Source organism: Salvia hispanica, chromosome 3, assembly GCF_029641045.1.
Source record: "Salvia hispanica isolate PSC_SH4W2 chromosome 3, Shi_PSC_v1, whole genome shotgun sequence".
Classification (NCBI taxonomy): domain Eukaryota; kingdom Viridiplantae; phylum Streptophyta; class Magnoliopsida; order Lamiales; family Lamiaceae; genus Salvia; species Salvia hispanica.
In genome coordinates, this window is record NC_142694.1 from 57,094,654 (window position 1) to 57,112,894 (window position 18,241).

The window sequence follows — 18,241 nt, forward strand, 5'->3', positions numbered from 1 at the left end:
AATATCAAACTGAACCCTCTTCTCTTTTATTCTTTTATTTTTTGTGAACAAGACTGGTGACTCTGTGCCAATATAAAGCACAATAAAATGATTATTCAGATTTCACACAAATAGTAAACGACATTTCCAGACAATTTACTTACCCAAGTATGAAAGATGGGCAAAACATACAACCAAATAAATTAATATTCTCAAAGCCAATAGCTAACCATTACAAAGTGAGGGAAATGACATTCACAATAAAAAGGGGAGTATATAGCTAGGCATAAAATTTAGATTCTTCAAAGTGTTTAATCAAAGCACATCTCACAAAGCCAGCAGCAACACAGAGCAAAGAGGCTGCAGAAAACAAAAGAATTATGGAATCAATATGGAGTACAAATTAGAGCAGATTTGGTAATACTATAACATAGTTATATCCCTCTCTATATTGTTAGAATATGAGGGAAAAGAAACTCCATACCATCCTTCAAGAAATCCCCTATCTCCTTTTGGTTTTGTTCTTGGCCAGCACTTCATCTTCTCCTTTTTTGTTGGAGGATTGTTCGCAGTAGGGTAACCTGCAAACCAAGTTTCTCTATTACTAACAAATTTTCATCAATAAGTTACTACTCACTATTAATACGCCCACACGCGCGTGTGTGTGTATGGAGAGAGACACACACAGAGAGATATAGAAAGAGACCTAGAGGAGGTTCATTGGATTGGTTTTGCATTCTTGGAAGTTCAAACTTGAAGCTAAGATATGAGGAAGGTGTGCGATGTTGAGAAACAAAGAAGACCTATCTATGTTGCCAATAAAAGTGATGATTTATGTGCATTTATCACAAACCAGTATTAGTATATATGAATGCAGTGAATATGATCAAGTATTCGGGAATAAAGTACTCCTTTCTATACTTGTCTAGAAACCTGATCACTTTATATTATTTTTGGTCAAGAAAATATGAGGTGTGTTATGGTTTTGATAAAATTATTTGACTTATAATAGTATCATTTTGAGGAATTATGGTACATTTGGGCTTCTTTGATTGGTGGGGTGATTGATCATTTCCGCTTTTGGTTAGGATTTACGTTGTCTAGATTTCTCTTGAACTATATATAAGTCTAACTAAATTCTATATGATATCATCAACATTCTTGAATATTTATTTGTTTAGCAGTGGGTGTTCACGCGGAGTTAGTTCAGCTTTCAACCATTTTCCTGCGTCTATTTATAAAAGTTTGTATGTACATGATACCTCGATAGGGTTTTCAAATATATATATAATCTCGCAGTTGAAATAAAAATATGGAAAGCAAGAAGTCTTAGTTAAAATTTGTAGAAAACGAGAAGATTTTTATTTTAAAAAAAAAAATCCTCTATGAATTCTTGAAAAGAAAGAAATTAGAGCGTTCACGATAAAGCGCTAATCAATGCCTATTGTGAGGAAAATGCCGATCGGTGAATGCGGCCACCCCAGCGTGACAGTTTCTTAGAGGTGAAGATATAGGGTTGGGATCCCTGCTATTGTGGGGTGCATATCAGGGGCTGTTGTTCCTCACACAATATAATAATGGGGTGTGAGGAACAACCTGTGCACCCCACCATAGCAGGGGATCTCATTCTGAAGATATATGGGTTATGATATAAGGATTGATATACTATTCATTAATTTTAAAATTTATGATATTCTATGCGGTGGACTTTTTAGCATGAATCTAGCTATTTTCGATAAATATCATAAAAAAAAATTGATTTTAGAATTTGAAAATCAAATCTTAATTATGAAAATCACATTTATATATTACTCATTCCATCTCATTCTAATTAGTCGAGCATTTCTAATTGGGAAATTGGTCTCTAAAATCATGAGCTTTGTCTAAAATTTGGTATTTTCCATGAACTTTGAAATTGGTATATAATATCACGAACTTTGCATTTTGTTTGGTATTTCCCACGGATATCTATTACTATATTTGACTAACTTACGAGGCTTTTTCATCATAATTCACACAATTAAATCAACGTGATTTTCAACGTAACTTTTTATCCTACATGTTATGAACTTAAAAAGTGGTTCAAAATATTATAAAACATATCACGGTTGCCTACGTTAAATAAGATTTTGATGAAAACATCTTATTTGAGTGAGTTTGGGAAATACCAAACAAAATGCAAAGTTCGTGATATTATATACCAATTTCAAAGTTTATGGGAAATACCAAATTTTAGGTAAAGTTCATGATTTTAGAGACCAATTTCCCTTTCTAATTCAGCATGAGATTGTATGTAGTATTATTTTATGGATAAAATAGAAAGAATAAAGTAAGAGAGAGGAAATAAGTAGGGAGAGTGATATAAATAAATATTGCATGAGGGTACATTATAAATATAGTTATAAAAAAATTAAAATCATAATTAAAAACTAGGGGTGCTTAAACGGTTCTCCGTTTCGCGGTTAATCGGAATTGGAACCGGAACCGGTCGGTTAATCGAGTAACCGGAACCGATTCCAAACCGGCCGGTTAATTAGGAACCGGAACCGGAACCGGTTCCAACTTTTTAAATAAAATCGGTTCCGGTTCCGAACCGGAACCGAATTATAATTCAATTTTATTTTTTATATTTTAATATGCTAATAAATCTAATTTAATTAAATTAATTTTGAATTAAAGTAAAATAGTTTGAAACATTGAGTGATTTATAGATTTTAACAGTGTTAGATTTGCGAGCTTTATTTCTAAAGTATTTAAATTGTAATACTTTGAATCTACAATTATTTCCTCAATCCATTTTTTATAAACTAACTACAATGAGTAGGACATCATAAGTTTGTTCTAATTTCCAAATGAACTTATACAAATACAATATCATTTCAAATTTAACTTTATAACAAATTTATGTAACAATTCATTTAACATATGATTTTAACCTGTTTGTAAATAATTTATTAATTGTTCCGTTATAAACCAAAAAGTCACAACAAGATCAATTAGTATTATAAATTCCTTTGAATATTTGTTTAGCCAAAAAAGGAAAAATGTAATTCAATTTTAAAACTTATTTAAAAAAAAATTGCTAAAGTTTAGAACTCCTATTTTTTTATTAAAAAATTGCTAACACAAACTAGTCCGACCTACTACACTTGGCATCACTCTTATCCATATATGAATATTATTGTATTGTTGGTTCGTATTTTCTGTGTATTTATTTGAAGCATTATTTGTTATATTTTTAGACATTGGATTATTATTTTTTTAGTATTGAACCATTTAAAATTATACTCCCTCCGTCCCAAGGAACACGACCCCTTTCTTGGGCGGCACGAGATTTTATGCAACTTTATTTTGTGTGTTAAATGGAGAGAGTAAAGTAAGAGAGAAGGATAAAGTAGAGATAAAGGGGTTTCTATTTTAAGTAATGGGTCATCTTGGTTGTAACAAACCAAAAAGGAAAGTGAGTCATCTTTAATGGGACGGAGGGAGTATATATAAATTCGGATTAAATTTACTCATCGGTTCCGGTTCGGAACTAGAATCGATCGGTTCTTAACCGGACGGTTCTAGTTCTGGTTCTAGAATTTATGAAAATTTAAAATCGGTCAACCGGTCCGGTTAGAACCGGAACCAGCCGAATAAGTAGGCCTATTAAAAACCGTATGAGCTCACAAATATGCGTATATCATAAAATTATTATTCTTGTTCAAATACTGTCTCCGTCCCCCAAAATTTGTCCCACTTTGACCCGACACGGATTTTAAGAAATGTAATGGAAATTGAGTTGAAAAAGTTAGTGGATTGTGAGTCCTACTTTTATATATTAGTTTTATAATAAAATGTGAATAGGAATGAGTTAGTGGAATATGAGGTCTACTACTAAAAATGATAAAAGTGAAATGGGACAAATTTTGGCGGACGAACGGAAATGGAAAAATGAGATAAATTTTCAGGGACGGAGGTAGTATAATATACTCCTATATATGCAAACTCATCGCATAATTTTTTCTTGATTTTATTTAGGTTGGAATGGACTAGTCTATGGGCTTTACACCTTATAAATGGGTTGGTTGTAAAAAAGAATTAGCCTAGAATTCACCAGCCTCATCTAATTCTAATTAGTCACACAATTATGTAAATGTTGCAAAAATGATTTAATATTATGATTTTAAAGTATGGTAGACACGGTACGTACTATATAACCTAAAATTTCCGACCATATATAAGAAATATTGCGTCATTCTTTTTCAAGGCCCAACTGTTTAATTGTAGTAGTATTTTTTACTTAACCACAATAGTTGAATGAAACCATATAATGATTTTTTACAAGAAGAGGAACCTTTAAAACATGGAAATGGGTAAGAATATAAAAAGGAATGTGAAGAGAAAGAATAAAGATATCCCATTAAGCAGACAAAATAATTAAACAAACAGAAATTTTTTGTTGTGTTTTAGGTAGCCTTTAATTAAAAGAATACTGGTCACAGTGTTTCTTGGATTTTGTCTGGAAACAACTGTAAAAGATTTCTGCCTAACAACTACTACCTTGTCCCATTAAAAATGAAACGTTTTCCTTTTTAGTTTGTCCCATTAAAAATGAAACATTTCTAAAAATGAAAACATTAATACTCTCTCTACTTTTTCTTCTCTCTTACTTTACTCTCTCTTCATTAACTCACAAAACAACACTATCTAAAATCTTGTGCCGAAAAACAAATGTTGCATATTTAATGGGACGGAAGGAATATATATATATATATATATATATATATATATATATATATATATATATATATATATATGTAATAGTAATTATAGCTAGCCAAACAACGAATCTGTTATTCATTCATTTCAAGTTTTAATCTGTTGAAGTTCTACACGTGTTTTGTTCAAATGACAAAATCAACATAGATACACATGCCGGAGAAATAATGCAAGGTCCCGGTTTGAGGATTCAGAGTCCAAGAATCCACCGTAATATGACCTTTAAATTTATTTTCATGAAAAAAACTATAATAGATCCAACCTAAACTATAAAGTTGCTTAATTAATTTAGAAAAGTGAATTAAATGTGCACAAGGACGACCTAGTATAGTATCATTAACTTCCCTAGATTGAAATAATCATTAATTTCCAAGATCACTAAGTACTAGTGGCTTATTAAAACATAATTTAATGATAAATCAATCTACAAATTAAAAGAGAACACTATAAGTTTGAAAGGGACGGTACATTATTTACTCCAATCAATTTCCTACATATATAGAGTTCTCAAAGTCTTGATCTTCGATTTACTCCAATCAATTTCCTACATATATAGGGTTATAAACCTAGCTAGTTGTCATAACCATTTTATATTTGGCTGACAACAAATTAGGCCAAAATCATTTATACCTAATCTTGTCATTCCTTCTTTTTTTTCCTTTTGGATTACAATTACAATTGAATTGTGTAGGGAAAGTGACATTAAAATTAGAACTCCATCTGTCAAAACTTCCATGGTTTCTCATTATATTTCATTGAGTAATATTTTATGTTTCCACTCCAAATATAACTATATAAGTGTGTTAAATGTCCATTATTTATGTGTCTAAAATTGTTAAAAGTATATTGGTAGAGGTGATGCAAATTGTTGTGCAAAACTTTCATTACCAAACTACCTCAACAAAATTTAGAAAATCTAACTTTTACGTATATAATTTTTGCCAGCTCGAGTGTAACATGGTCGTTTCATTTTGTAGCCACTCATTTCTTTCTTTATTCTTACACTATAATTTGTAAACTGTTGAAGTGAGTGATTTTGCCCAAATGTAATAGTTTGCACAGAATTCTATGGTTTCATTCTGAATGAGAACTAATAATATGTATATAAAAAATAGATAAACATATTGATGTTATAAATCCGAACTGACAGGGATAGAAAGATAATTAAATATGCTGACATAATAAAATACTACTCCATATGAGTGCTGCCTGCATTATTATTAATTCATGCAACAAAATAATGCTTTCGAAGTGAACAAATTCACCCAAGTTATTATTATTCCTGCACTCGTGGAAGATATAAAATGAATCAACCCAAACTATCGTTTATCAAATATTAACATGTCATATACAAAGTCAGATAAATGGAAAAAAAACGAAATAGTTTATCAGATATACCATATTAATGTGCCATTATAAAATGTTTAGGATAACTACGAGACCATGAAACAATTAATTACCATATATTTTCACATAAATATGAGAGAGAAACAAAAACTAATTGTTCTACACAATTATTTCTGCTAATATAAATTAATATAGGTGCAATGACTGAATTGAAATAAATATGTATAGATAAGTAAAGTACTTTTTCATAAATACATGGATAAAAAATTATTGAATGTACTCTTTGAGTAATTATATTTTTATCTACCAAGAAAAAGAGAATGAATTGACAAGGCTCAAGTGTTTGCGACATCTCAAATTTCGATTTCTGGAACTCTTATCCAAAAGTGACAATACTTACATAGAAATCTCAAATCAAGAATGTTCAGTCCATCATTACGTATTGTTTCATCAATCCAGAGTTAGCCTTTTTAATTATAGAGAATACTAATCACTTTGACGTTGAAATAAAATTGACCATTTTAAATTCATGCAGCACTATTTTTAAAAAAAAAATGTTACCACACTTTTTAATCCACACTTTTTATGCTATTAAAGAAGTTAATTTGTGTGTCTAATTATATGAATGATGTTTTATAAAATATCCTTATTGTTATTGTTCAAACTAATATTAGGAGACACAAATAGAAACGTTCTAAAAAAATGCAAAAGATTAAGATAATTTGCTGACAACTTAAGAACGTTTTCTTTAGCATCCTAAATTATGGTTATTTTTAAAAAAATTCATACGTCAGTAATTGGCATCTCAATTTTTGTGTCCCTAAAAATACTCCCTTCATTCTATGTTAATAGAGTATTTTTTCTATTTTTGGAAGTTCCAGCATAATTGAGTCATTTCTGTTTTTGGCAAAAATTAATCATCACTCCTACTTTATTCTCTCTTTGTCTCTTTTACTTTATATATCATCCACTTAACACGTTACTTTTAAACTATGTGTCAAAAAGAAGTATCTCAATTCTCAAGAAAAAGTATTATGTTTTTTAGTGAACCCAAAGCACAGTAATAATATAATTAAAAAAGTCAAAAAGGGAAATGCAGTGATACTCCTATATACTACCTCCGTCCCAGAAAATTATCTCATTTTCCATTTTTGTGTCCCCCAAAATTTATCTCATTTCACTTTTGTCATTTTTTGTGGTGGATCTCATATTCCACTAATTCATTTTTATTTATACTTTATTATAAAATTAATATATAAAAGAACCCACAATCCACTTAACTTTTTCAACTTATTTTCCATTATATTTCTTAAAACACTAAAATTAAACTAAAGTTAATCAATTAATTTTCCTCCATGCATGGTTTTTGTTCATCACCATATTCTATCACAGATAGGGAGCGTCAATAGTCAATAGTGATGATAACTAATTTGGGGGAAAATCGCGGCGGAGCACGGCGCCTCCGCCGCGCTCCCGTCCTCTCTAGCAACCACCATAACCGCCGACTGCACGAGCTCGAGGCAAAGCCTCAATTTATTCGGCTCGACGTGATTCGATCCAGGGGCCGCGCCTTTGAACAGGAAATCAGAAGTTAGGGTTCGGAGCACATCCAGCGGCGTCACGCCGTCGGCGGTGCGGCACGTCGGATCTGCGTGGTGGTCGAGCAGCACCGCCACCATGTCCGGCGACACCATCTCGGCCGCGATTTGGAGCGGCGTCTTCCCCGCGGGCCCTGCGCGCAGATCCACATCGGCGGCGCCGAGCTCGAGCAGCGCTTTCACCACTTCTCGGCTGCAATTCTCCACCGCGTAGTGTAGCGCGAGAGCCTCGTCGAGATTGAGGCCTTCTCCCATCACCATCAGCTTCACGAGATCCACGTCGGAGGCATCTAGCGCGCGGCGCATCCGCCGGATCTTCTCCTCCTCGAGGAGGAGAATAGGGCGGCGGGAGAAGGAGGATCTGAGGCGGAGGTCTTCGATCTCGGCGACGGCGTCGATCGGGAGGTGCTTGGCCAGGATCTCCGGCGGCAGCCCCGATCTCGCGACGAGGCGAGAGCAGGTGCTCCAGAGTTGCTGCATGTCGTGATTTCTGGAAGCGATTAGGACTTTCATCACATCTTCGATTGAAGCTTTCTCCACCATGCTCGCTAATTGCTTCTGCAAAATTGAAATTAGGTTTTGTGTTTTTCCAATTTTGGGGGAAAATCGAATTTGAATGATTGGAATCAACCTGAGTGAGGAAAGCGAGCTGATCGACGCCGAAGGATCGGGCGGCGGCGAGGGTGTCGAGGGCGAGATCGAGGGCGGAGGAGCAGTGTTTGGGAGGTACAACCGAGAGTTGCCCAGTGTACAAGTACTGAAGCAGGAGAAGGAAAACCTCGTGGCCGACAGAGTTGACGGGTATGAGCTGGCGGGCCGAGTCCGGGCCGCAGAAGAATTTGCGGAAGAAGGGGCTGCGGGCGGCTAAAATGCAGCGGTGAGCGTGGAAGAGGCGGCCGTCGACGCAGAAGGTGACGTCGCTGAAGGGTTGGCCGTTGAGGAGGAGGTTGAGGTAGTCTAGAGAGAGAGATGTTGTGGATTCGTGAGGGTTCATGTTTGGTTACTGTTTTTTTGCTGTAGATGCCAGATGGGGAAATTTGTTGAATAGGAGAGATTTGACTGGTTTCAGATCATGCTATTATTCATTCTCATCAGATCATGCAAGTTTCTGAATGATGATTCTACTGTTGCTATTTCTAGTAAGGAATTATGTCAAGGGTGCTGCTGTGTGACAAGATATTTCAACACACAAGTAGAGAGAAATGATTTTACTAGTCTCTAAAGTTTGTCTCATTTTTTAATTTTTGTCTGTTTCTCAAAGTTTGTCACATTTTACTTTTTAATATTTTTAGAAGTGGATCTCATATTCCACTGACTCATTCGTACTCACATTTTATTATAAAACTAATACTCTCTCCGTTCCTTCATAATTGAGTTATTTTTCCATTTCGGGAAGTTCCCTCATAGTTGAGTCATTTCCATATATAGTAACTTTTTCCTCTTTCTTACTTTACTCTCTCTTACTTTATTCTCTCTACTTTATTCACTTTTTACTTTATTCTCTCTACCTTTTTCTCTTTCTTACTTTTTTATCTATTTATTTAACACACTCAACATTCATTTCTTAAACTCTGTGCCGAAAAGTTCCGCCTCAACTATGAAGGAACGGAGGGAGTATATAATAGTAAGACACACAAGCCACTATCTTTTTCAACTCACTTTTCATTACATTTCATAAAACTCGTGCCGGATCGACAATATTTATGGGACGAAGGTAGTAATATTATTACCTTCGTCCACAAAACAAAATAGACTAATTTTACTATGTTTGTGTCTATCAAAATTATATGAATTCTAAATATGGAAAATTTTAAACAAATATTAACCATATATATCATTTTAAATGTAGATCTCACCATTTATAAATAGTACCATTATTTTCACCATATTTTTGTTATCTCTCTATTAATTTACCAATTATGCAATAAAATTCATGTGTTTATGGACAGTGTAGTACGGGAATTCCGGAATTGTGAAACAAATGAGTAGTATTAAAAGAGTGAGATGAAAATGGGGAAAATAATTCTGAGGTTAGTCCTTGGTCTAATACCTAATTGCTTTGCAATGTGAGTACATGTATATGAATGAAGTTGCTATTTTTTTCTGTTTTTTTCTTTTTTGGGTTTAATTAGGTCACATGTAGGAGTATGATTTAGCGATAATTTAGGTCAATGGTCAAGGACAAACTTTAATTAATGAAGTACTCCAGGGTAGAAATGGTGAGAATCACTGTAGCATTTTTATTGTTATTTTATATATTTTCTAAAAACTTTGCAAAAAAAAGGATTGAAGGGCTTGACCAATTAATTTCTACAAAATAAAGAAGAAATAGTATGGGGAGAAACTAAACATTTTGAGGCTTCTCATTCCTATCCAATGTACGTAGTTATGTAGGGATAGTTAATTTTTGTGTTACATACGAAATTACATGCATCTCTAACTTCTAAATGAGATTGTCGTTCAATAAATATAATCCAAAATTCAAGTTGTACATTAAGGTACACATATAATTACTGTGTATTCAGTTATAATGTTTACTTCCTATTAAATTCATACCAGAAAATTGGAGAAATTAACGATTTATAACAACCATCATAATGCACTAATGCAATATACATGGCTGATGGCTCTCAATTTTAATAGAGTACATGATATGGAGTACCCATTCTATTCACGTTTCATTTAAAATTAATAGAAGTTCCATTTTTCACCATAAATAAATGGTAATAGGATCTCAACTTCCACTGACTCATTCCATTCACATTTATTTAAAACTAATAAGTAAGACCTCTATTTCACTAACTTTTTTCCACTCACTTTTTAAACATTTCTTAAAACTCATGTTGTCAAGGAATGCAACTCCTAATGGTGAATGGAGTATTTTTTTTAAGCTGGTCACCGGAAACATTCTGAAAATGATATGTATAGGTAGAATTGATGTCCCCATTAGTCAATTAATTCTTTTTAATTCATATTCTATTAGTAATTTAGTACTCCCTTCGTCCCATTAAAAATGACTCACTTTCCTTTTTAGTTTGTCCCAATCAAGATGACCCATTATTCAAAATGGAAATCCATTTATCTCTACTTTATTCCCTCCCTCTTACTTTACTCTCTCCACTTAATACACAAAATAAAGTTGCATAAAATCTCGTACCGCCCAAGAAAGGGGTCATCTTCCTTGGGACAGAGGGAGTACTCCGTATCAATTCCCCTGAAAATAAATATTGTTTATTTACGTGATGATGATAGAAATGCACCTTAAAATAAATAACTTTGTCAACATAAATTAATTAATATTGGAGTCCATGCATATATGATTTGTGCATATTATTTTTGGTAAACAAGTGAACAAAAATTTAAAGATTGGGTAATGATGGACTTAAAATCGAGATCTTTTGGCTTTAGGATTAGGGTTGGGAATACGGGTATTCGTGGATACCCGACCCGAAAAAATCGGATACTCAAACCTGAAAATCATCTACATGTCTATCCAAAACCCGACCCAATATATTTTCGGGTACTCCAATACCCGCCCCGGGTATCCATACTCGATGTATCAGATACCCAAATACCCGAATTTTTACATGTGTTAATAAGTAATACTCCACTAACTAATAAAAAAAATTAAATTTTATATATTAATATAAATATAGAAATATTTAAATTGACTAATATTTTTAAGTTGCATTTATTTTGTAGTATAAAACTATAAAAAAAATGGGTCATTTTTATTTTAAAGTATGTGATTATATTTATGGGGATTGGTTATGTAATTTGTAAGTAAAATAATAAAAGTTATGCATTTAATTAAATAGTTGAAGCAACCAATAATAAAAGTCAAAAGTCAAAATAATTAACTAAAATATAAAAACCGCATGAGTTAGTTATGCAATATGTAAAACTTGAGAGCTTGGATAACTAAACATAATTTAAAAATTGCTTTAAATAATAAATTGGATATTCGGGTAATATCCAATATCCATTCGGGTTACCCAATACCCGATTTATCTTAAATTTCAATACCCAATCCCATACCCAATCCAATAAAATTGGATATTGGGTATCCAATACCCGGCAGATATCGGGTCGGGTACGGGTAAACCCAATACCCGATATCCATATTCCCACCCCTATTTAGGATTACTATTCCCTAGGCCAATTTACGTACACAAAATGTTAAGTGTTACTAGAACCATTAATTTTAGGAAGCGTTCTAAAGTAAATTTCTTATTTATGCACCCAAAAAGTGGAATAGAACAGTTTTCACTTTTCACTTAGTATTCCTTCCGTTCTAAGTAGGATTGTTTGTGTAATAAGTTACTATATATTTAGCTAGTATAGGAAATTTTGAAATATAAATTATTTATCATAGGCCCACTCTGCTAACTTCCACTGTGGAAAATGAATGGCCAAATTATTTTCAGCCAAAATTGGGACCAGATAAAAAGTGGTTTTCTTATTATGCCATATGTTGGCGTGTACAATAAGATATTATTACCTAGCTCTACGGAGATCAGGATATATTTATTACTTTACCAAACAATATCATAATAAAAAAGAAATAATGCCCCTACTATTCAAAATATTACAGTGACAAATAACACTGGCAACTGGATTTCTGACACAAAGGAAGTAATAATATTAAAAAATACAAAATGATCCGTACGGATGTTACATTATATTAAAATTTTCAGTATCATTTTTTTATAATTTATAATTAAATTAAATATATAAATTGAAACAAACAATGCTAAATATGGGATGAACGAACGCGATACTCACGTAATGAACTCAAATAAAATGTGTAGCATATCATTTCCCTTTTGACCATTCCATTGAGATTCTATAGAAATAAAAAACATAAATAGGTCCAGCACAAAAGTTTGAAATTAAAAAGATGAAAGAATGCTACCCAATGCCAAGCTTAATTCGCAAGAGATCAACTTAGCAAACATCTCGAAGCTTGTTGAAAGGACTATGGCTGACAATTTTTGATCCAATATGAATCCGACGAAATTAATGGGTTTGGTTCTTTATTGGGTGGACTCAATAAGAATCTAAAGATTTTGGGTTGAGTTTGGGTTGGGTTGAGTTTAGGTTTAGCCTTATTGTGCTGAGTCGATATTGGATTGATCCGATAACGACTCAATCTGCACGACCTGCCAGCCCCACAAAGAACCAAGAAAAGCCAGTGAATCACTGACTTCGAAAGGGTGGGAACCTAATGACCCGATTGAATGCCACCGAGGAACCAGAAGATCCCGCTGACTTCGCACGAATCCAACCCAACAACTCGTTGGATTGCACCGAGGGAACAGAAGATCCACGGTGACACGCTGAAATATTGCAGTTGGCGAGATTTGACCTGATATCTTACATTTTAAAGTTCGATCTCTTCTCAACCTAAAGCTCGATTTTGAGGACCTTTGTCTCATCTTTGGACAATCTTGAAACACTTCATAAGCTTATACTACTCACATAATTCACCCACTATTCATACAAGAGTTCGAGAATCAAATCAAGCAAGAAGGATCAAGAATTCAAGGAAGAAGAAGACGATAAATTTCTCCATTTTGTTTTATCTTTACCATGCCTTTTCCTTCATTTGTTTCAAGTTATTTGTCTATGGCTAGCTAAACTCATAGAATTCTCGGGAAGCAGCTCCTTGATATAAGAAATGTCAAGTAATGGAAGGAATGTATTCATTATATCTCAACAGGCATAAATTCATCCCCGTCTCTGGTATCCTTAATGGTGTTGTTCGATAAGTAGGATTAACTCTATTCCTAAATACAACTGCAAGTATAAGATCATACACAGATTACTTCATTCCATAACACAAAGACAAGGGACGAAGCATTACAAACCAGAGCAGTTACATAACTTCATCGAAATCAAGCAAGTCCAAGGTTAAGCTTTTTAGGGTTCTAAAACACAACAATGTAAGTTTGTGTGTTTGCCCTCATCAGAGTCTTCATTAGCCCCCACAAAATGGAAACAACGATAAACTAAAAGATCATAAAACGAAAAGAATCACAACAATCTTTAACACAATGAAACTATTTAGAACAAATATTCATCCCACATTGGATTTTTATAAACTAGACCACACATTTAAAAGAGGTAGTAAAGCATAGCTATAACGACCTTACTTGAACAGGATCTGTTCTATAGGCTCGTACTTCTGTATCCTTGATTTCTAAGGAGACAGGAAACCATGCTTGGACCATGAGCCATGACTGCCCAGCCTGAGCGTGATTAACAGCGCGGTGGTCCAGTTTCTGGACACTGTGCAGTAGATGAACGTTCTTGGATGGACTCCATTTCCATCTGGGATGGCTGGTCAGCTGTCTGACAGACTTCTCTTCTTTTTTTAAATCTTATTTACTTAATTTTTGCTGAGCATCCTGCGAAGCCTCCGAATGCAGAATGCAGCGTTCAAGAACCACCGGATAAAGAAACTCGAGTGCCAGTTCGTGTATTCACCCTCATCGGATTCTTCCTCAGCCCCCACAATATGGAAACAACAATAAACTACAAGGCCATAGAAGGAAAAGAATCACAACAATATTTGACAGAGTGAAACAATTTAGCACAAAAACTCATTATCCCACATCGAATTTATAGATAGTAAACCACATATATTTAAAATAGGTAGTAGAGAATAGCTGTCAAGACCTTACTTGAACAGGATCTGTTCTATAGGCTCATACCTCTGGAATTTCTTGATCTTCATGGGAAGAAACAAATGCTATATGAGCTTCAGGTTTGACTCTCTGAGCTTCATGAAAGAGGCTTCTTTAGCAACCTGATGGAAGCAAAACACGTTATTTAGGATATGTGTTAACTGAAAGGTGGTGCCCAAAGCTAACAAGCTCTGATAAAAAAACAGGTATGAAACTCTTTAATTACAACATTAAAAAAGGTATCATCTGGGTCAGATTGAACTCTAAAGTCACACATTCCATGTTGTACAGTAACCAATCAGAACAAAAGACAGACGGTTAACTGAACAATACATAAGGGGCTACACTTTGCATACTTTTGGTGATTGGTTTCATCATGAACTATACAGGATATAGGAATCACCAATTCCAGTGAAACAATTTGGCTAGACATGTATGGCGCATGAGAGCATATCGGTCAATCATCCAAATGGTATGCCATTTTACTATATAAGCGTTGCATGCCTTCACTTTAATTTTTATGGAAAATAAATTAAATTGCTATCATGGTAAACACACCTCCTACCTCTAATCTAATACTCAACACCAGAAAGCACTCTACTACAAAACCATACAAAACAACAAAGAATGAAGACACTGAACTTGGACAAGAAAGATACTAAAATAACTAGAATCTCATTTTATTTTTCTAGATTCCCTTCTTTTCTTAACTAAATAAATACAGATCCTGGTTTCACCAACCATTCTCCTAGTTGTGCTGCAAGTTTCTAAATTTCCTTGTAGTGCAAAAACTAACAGCCAGCTCATAAAATACAAAGTTATTACCGCAACAAATAAGTGAAACTGCATAAAAGTAGATTAATGAAAAGTACTTTGCATCAACACTTCACTGCAAGAAGATAAGAATCATGAAAACCAAAGCTACAATATGATCATCCAGTCATACCTCAATTACCCCACAGCCTTTTGCTATTATCTCGGCAGTGCAAAATGCTCGTTTTAAGTCTGAACTGTACAATCAGTCTACATCTACAAAAGCAGTGCAATCAAGATCTTGCAGAGTCAATCTTCCCATGTATAATTCACTAATGTGGTGATCACACAGAGGAGCACATTTCCTCTCTAGACAGTCATGGATCGCGCCCATTCCACGAACCCAAGATTTCTCATCTAATGGATCCACATCGAGATGGTTCTGCAGTAGATGAATCCTGTAAAACGCCGTGTCTGATCTGCTGCAGAAGTGAGCAGTGCATCGGTGATGAGGCTCATACGAGGCCAACCTGATCAACGCCATTGTCAGAGCGCCGTCTACAGGCTTAGGATCGGAGAGATTTCTATCTCCCATCATTATGATCTCCCTTTCTGAAGGAAAGTACACTTGTTCAGTTCCATCAGCATAGGATACCTTCAAATCCTTGGTGAAATGGCCCATAGCTGCGCGCTTGGTGGCTTCGTGCTTCTCTGCTAAAGTTAGGATGCAAGAGAATCTAAGATGATAGCTTATGATAATCTTAACTTTCTTGAAGTTGTGACAGCAGCAGTAGAAATCCAGCCATCTTCTGCCCACCCCAGCGTACCACTTGATAATGTCGATATCTTCAAGAACCGTGAGCAAACTGAGAGGCCTTGGCCGACCCATTTGGTTTGTAAACCCTACCATCTTGACTGCCTTCTTTAGAAGTTCAATGGGTGCCTCAACTTTGATGCACCGCCTCGTCAAATCCTCAACTGTTCTTCGAGCATAACTCTCTTCCTCTTCTTCCTCTCGCCTTCTCACTTCTTCCTCCAATTCCCTCTTGGCTTTCACCGGCTTCAAATGCTTGTCCACTTGCAGTTGGAAGTTGTCATATGCATCAACAAGCTCATGTGGCAGCTGATCCCTAATCCTCCTCAAGGAGAGGAAGTCCCCGGCTGATAGCATCCGATGCCATTCCCATCTCTCATCCACAGATGTTGAATACTCCTGCACCACTTCATCAGCCCAAGTGCTGAAAATCTGCCTCACTTCATCCTCTATCTGGAAATCAAATTTGAATCCATTGCTTTGCTTCAACTTCTTAAACACATGGCTCAATAACTTCATCCCCAGCTTCTTCCTAGTCCTCTCTCTTGCATTTTTCAACTCCATTAGCCTGACTTGCTTCTGCCTTAGATGCTTCTTATGCGCCCTAATCGCCTTCTGTGACTTTCTTGGTCGGATGACTGAAGGCGCAACGGCCTGAAGCTCCATCCCCATGAACTCAATCTTTTCAGAAACCGCACTGTGAATAACGGTTACCTGTCTATCCACCTTCAAATCCAACTCCTCATCTAGAAACCTTACAACCCTCTTCTTCAAATCCATCGTCATCATCTTACTACCATTTGTTATTATCAATATCTCATCTAAATACCGGACAGCAAAAACCTTCAACGGCTTATGAAAAATCGAGTCAGAGCCAGCAAGCTCGGTTTCGTTGAACCTGGGATTCTGCTCATTCGTTTTGAGGCGTATTTCTTGAATTTCCTTATCAAATCCATTGAGGTAGACATTAATCAAGATCGAACTCAATGCACATTCTTGCGGCAGCCCTCTGCCTGAACATATTCCCCCCAAATTGACAGAAACTACTCTGCAATCGAATAACCTTCTTATCAAATCAAGCAAATCGCAATCATCAATTTTCTGCCCTAGTATCAAGCACAGGTTATCAACATGTCTAGATTGAAACAACTGATCATCGAATTTAACAGTAAACCACCAGCTAGGATTCTCCACCGAACTCTTCAAATACCTAATTGCGGTGTGGCGGCCCATATTCGCGCGGCCGCCGTAGCAGAATGTGACGAACCTGTCATCGTAAATGACTTCAAGTACAATCCTAATTGCTTCGAGTACAACTTTGAGCTTTAGATTGGGCAAAATTAGGGCTTCACCTTTCCGCGATTGGGGGGAGACGGAAACGCAGCACGATTGGACGTCGAGCGAGTTGTTGGAGAGCTGAGAGGAGAGGTCTTGCAGGGAGAAGTAGTGAGTCGAGAGGGAATCGAGAGTGAGCGGCGAGTCGGAGGCATGGTGGTTGCGGAGATTGTGGCAGGCGGTGAGGAGGAGGGAGGGAGAAGCGACGACGTTTTGGAGGAGGCTGTGGAATTTGCCGTGGCGATAATGGGAGAGGACTAGGGATTTGAGGGCGGAGTTTTGAAGAGGTGGTGGTGGAAGTTGAAGGGTGGAGAAGAGGGAACGCTTGACGGCGGCGACTCTGGGTTGCCGGAGGAGCTTAGCGAGCATTTGTTGGACGGAAGGAGAGTTTGTCAGCGGCGGAGCTAGGTGGTGTCGCGTGGAGTCGACCGACCCCAAAGAGTCGCCGGAAAACGCCCTCAATCGGCCGCCGACCCCACAGTCTCCTCACTTCTGCCCCATTCTCAATATCAAGCTCTCGGCGGCGTGCGGACAAGAAAGAAGGGTTTACTTTTCGGTTTCCATATCTTACAAATTACTCCCTCCATTCCCGATTAAAAGTCACACTTTTCCATTTCGATCTGTCCCCGATTAAAAGAGTTACACTTCGTTTTTACCATAAATGATAGTAGGTCCCACATTTCACTAACTCACTTCATTCACATTTTATTATAAAACCAATATAAAAAAGTGGGTCCCACATTTCACTAATTTTTCAACCAATTTTTTTTTACATTTCTTAAAATTTGTGTCCGGTCAAACTGTTACTGCTAATGGGGGACGGAGGGAGTAACTTAAAGCCCACTTTACATTCATCTTATAGTATTTTTAATAATAATATTTCCAATATTAAATCAAGCCTTTAGAAATTAGAACAATTGAAATTGAGCGAGAAACTGTAGCATAATTTTAGTATTAATATT

At 35.6% G+C, this 18,241-nt stretch overlaps 2 protein-coding genes, 1 long non-coding RNA gene and 1 other non-coding gene across 6 annotated transcripts; 1 reads left to right on the forward strand and 3 right to left on the reverse strand.

The window, feature by feature from the left end:
- Nucleotides 1–168: 168 nt before the first annotated feature.
- Nucleotides 169–878, reverse strand: LOC148931123 (uncharacterized). Its single transcript, XR_016137251.1, has 3 exons — nt 686–878; nt 464–560; nt 169–339 (listed from the first exon to the last, which is right to left on the reverse strand). It is a non-coding gene; the product is annotated as an uncharacterized LOC148931123 (long non-coding RNA).
- A 6,468-nt stretch (nt 879–7,346) lies between these two features.
- LOC125216072 (BTB/POZ domain and ankyrin repeat-containing protein NBCL-like) lies at nt 7,347–8,856 on the reverse strand. The gene is made up of 2 exons (XM_048117689.2): nt 8,320–8,856; nt 7,347–8,246 (listed from the first exon to the last, which is right to left on the reverse strand). The coding sequence occupies exons 1-2, from the start codon at nt 8,680–8,682 to the stop codon at nt 7,500–7,502; spliced, it is 1,110 nt and encodes a 369-aa protein (XP_047973646.2). The 5' UTR covers nt 8,683–8,856; the 3' UTR covers nt 7,347–7,499.
- A 4,854-nt stretch (nt 8,857–13,710) lies between these two features.
- LOC125215921 (RNA-directed DNA polymerase (reverse transcriptase)) lies at nt 13,711–17,825 on the reverse strand. 3 transcript variants are annotated; one of them, XM_048117501.2, is made up of 3 exons: nt 15,324–17,825; nt 14,405–14,499; nt 13,711–14,225 (listed from the first exon to the last, which is right to left on the reverse strand). In XM_048117501.2, the coding sequence occupies exon 1, from the start codon at nt 17,646–17,648 to the stop codon at nt 15,396–15,398; it is 2,253 nt and encodes a 750-aa protein (XP_047973458.2). In that variant the 5' UTR covers nt 17,649–17,825; the 3' UTR covers nt 13,711–14,225; nt 14,405–14,499; nt 15,324–15,395. The 3 variants fall into 3 exon arrangements, with proteins under 3 accessions (XP_047973458.2, XP_047973461.2, XP_047973460.2); XM_048117504.2 differs by having other exon boundaries at nt 14,375–14,499; XM_048117503.2 differs by having other exon boundaries at nt 14,370–14,499.
- LOC125217269 (small nucleolar RNA U3) lies at nt 13,834–14,052 on the forward strand. Its single transcript, XR_016137459.1, has one exon. It is a non-coding gene; the product is annotated as a small nucleolar RNA U3 (small nucleolar RNA).
- Nucleotides 17,826–18,241: the final 416 nt, after the last annotated feature.

Bases quoted from the DNA above. Each gene is read 5' to 3' on its own strand.
- LOC125216072 (XM_048117689.2), bottom strand. From the start codon at position 8,682: ATGAACCCTCACGAATCCACAACATCTCTCTCTCTAGACTACCTCAAC. The intron at 8,247-8,319 runs GTTGATTCCAAT...TCAATTTTGCAG, and splicing joins AGCTCGCTTTCCTCACTCAG to AAGCAATTAGCGAGCATGGT.
- LOC125215921 (XM_048117501.2), bottom strand. From the start codon at position 17,648: ATGCTCGCTAAGCTCCTCCGGCAACCCAGAGTCGCCGCCGTCAAGCGT.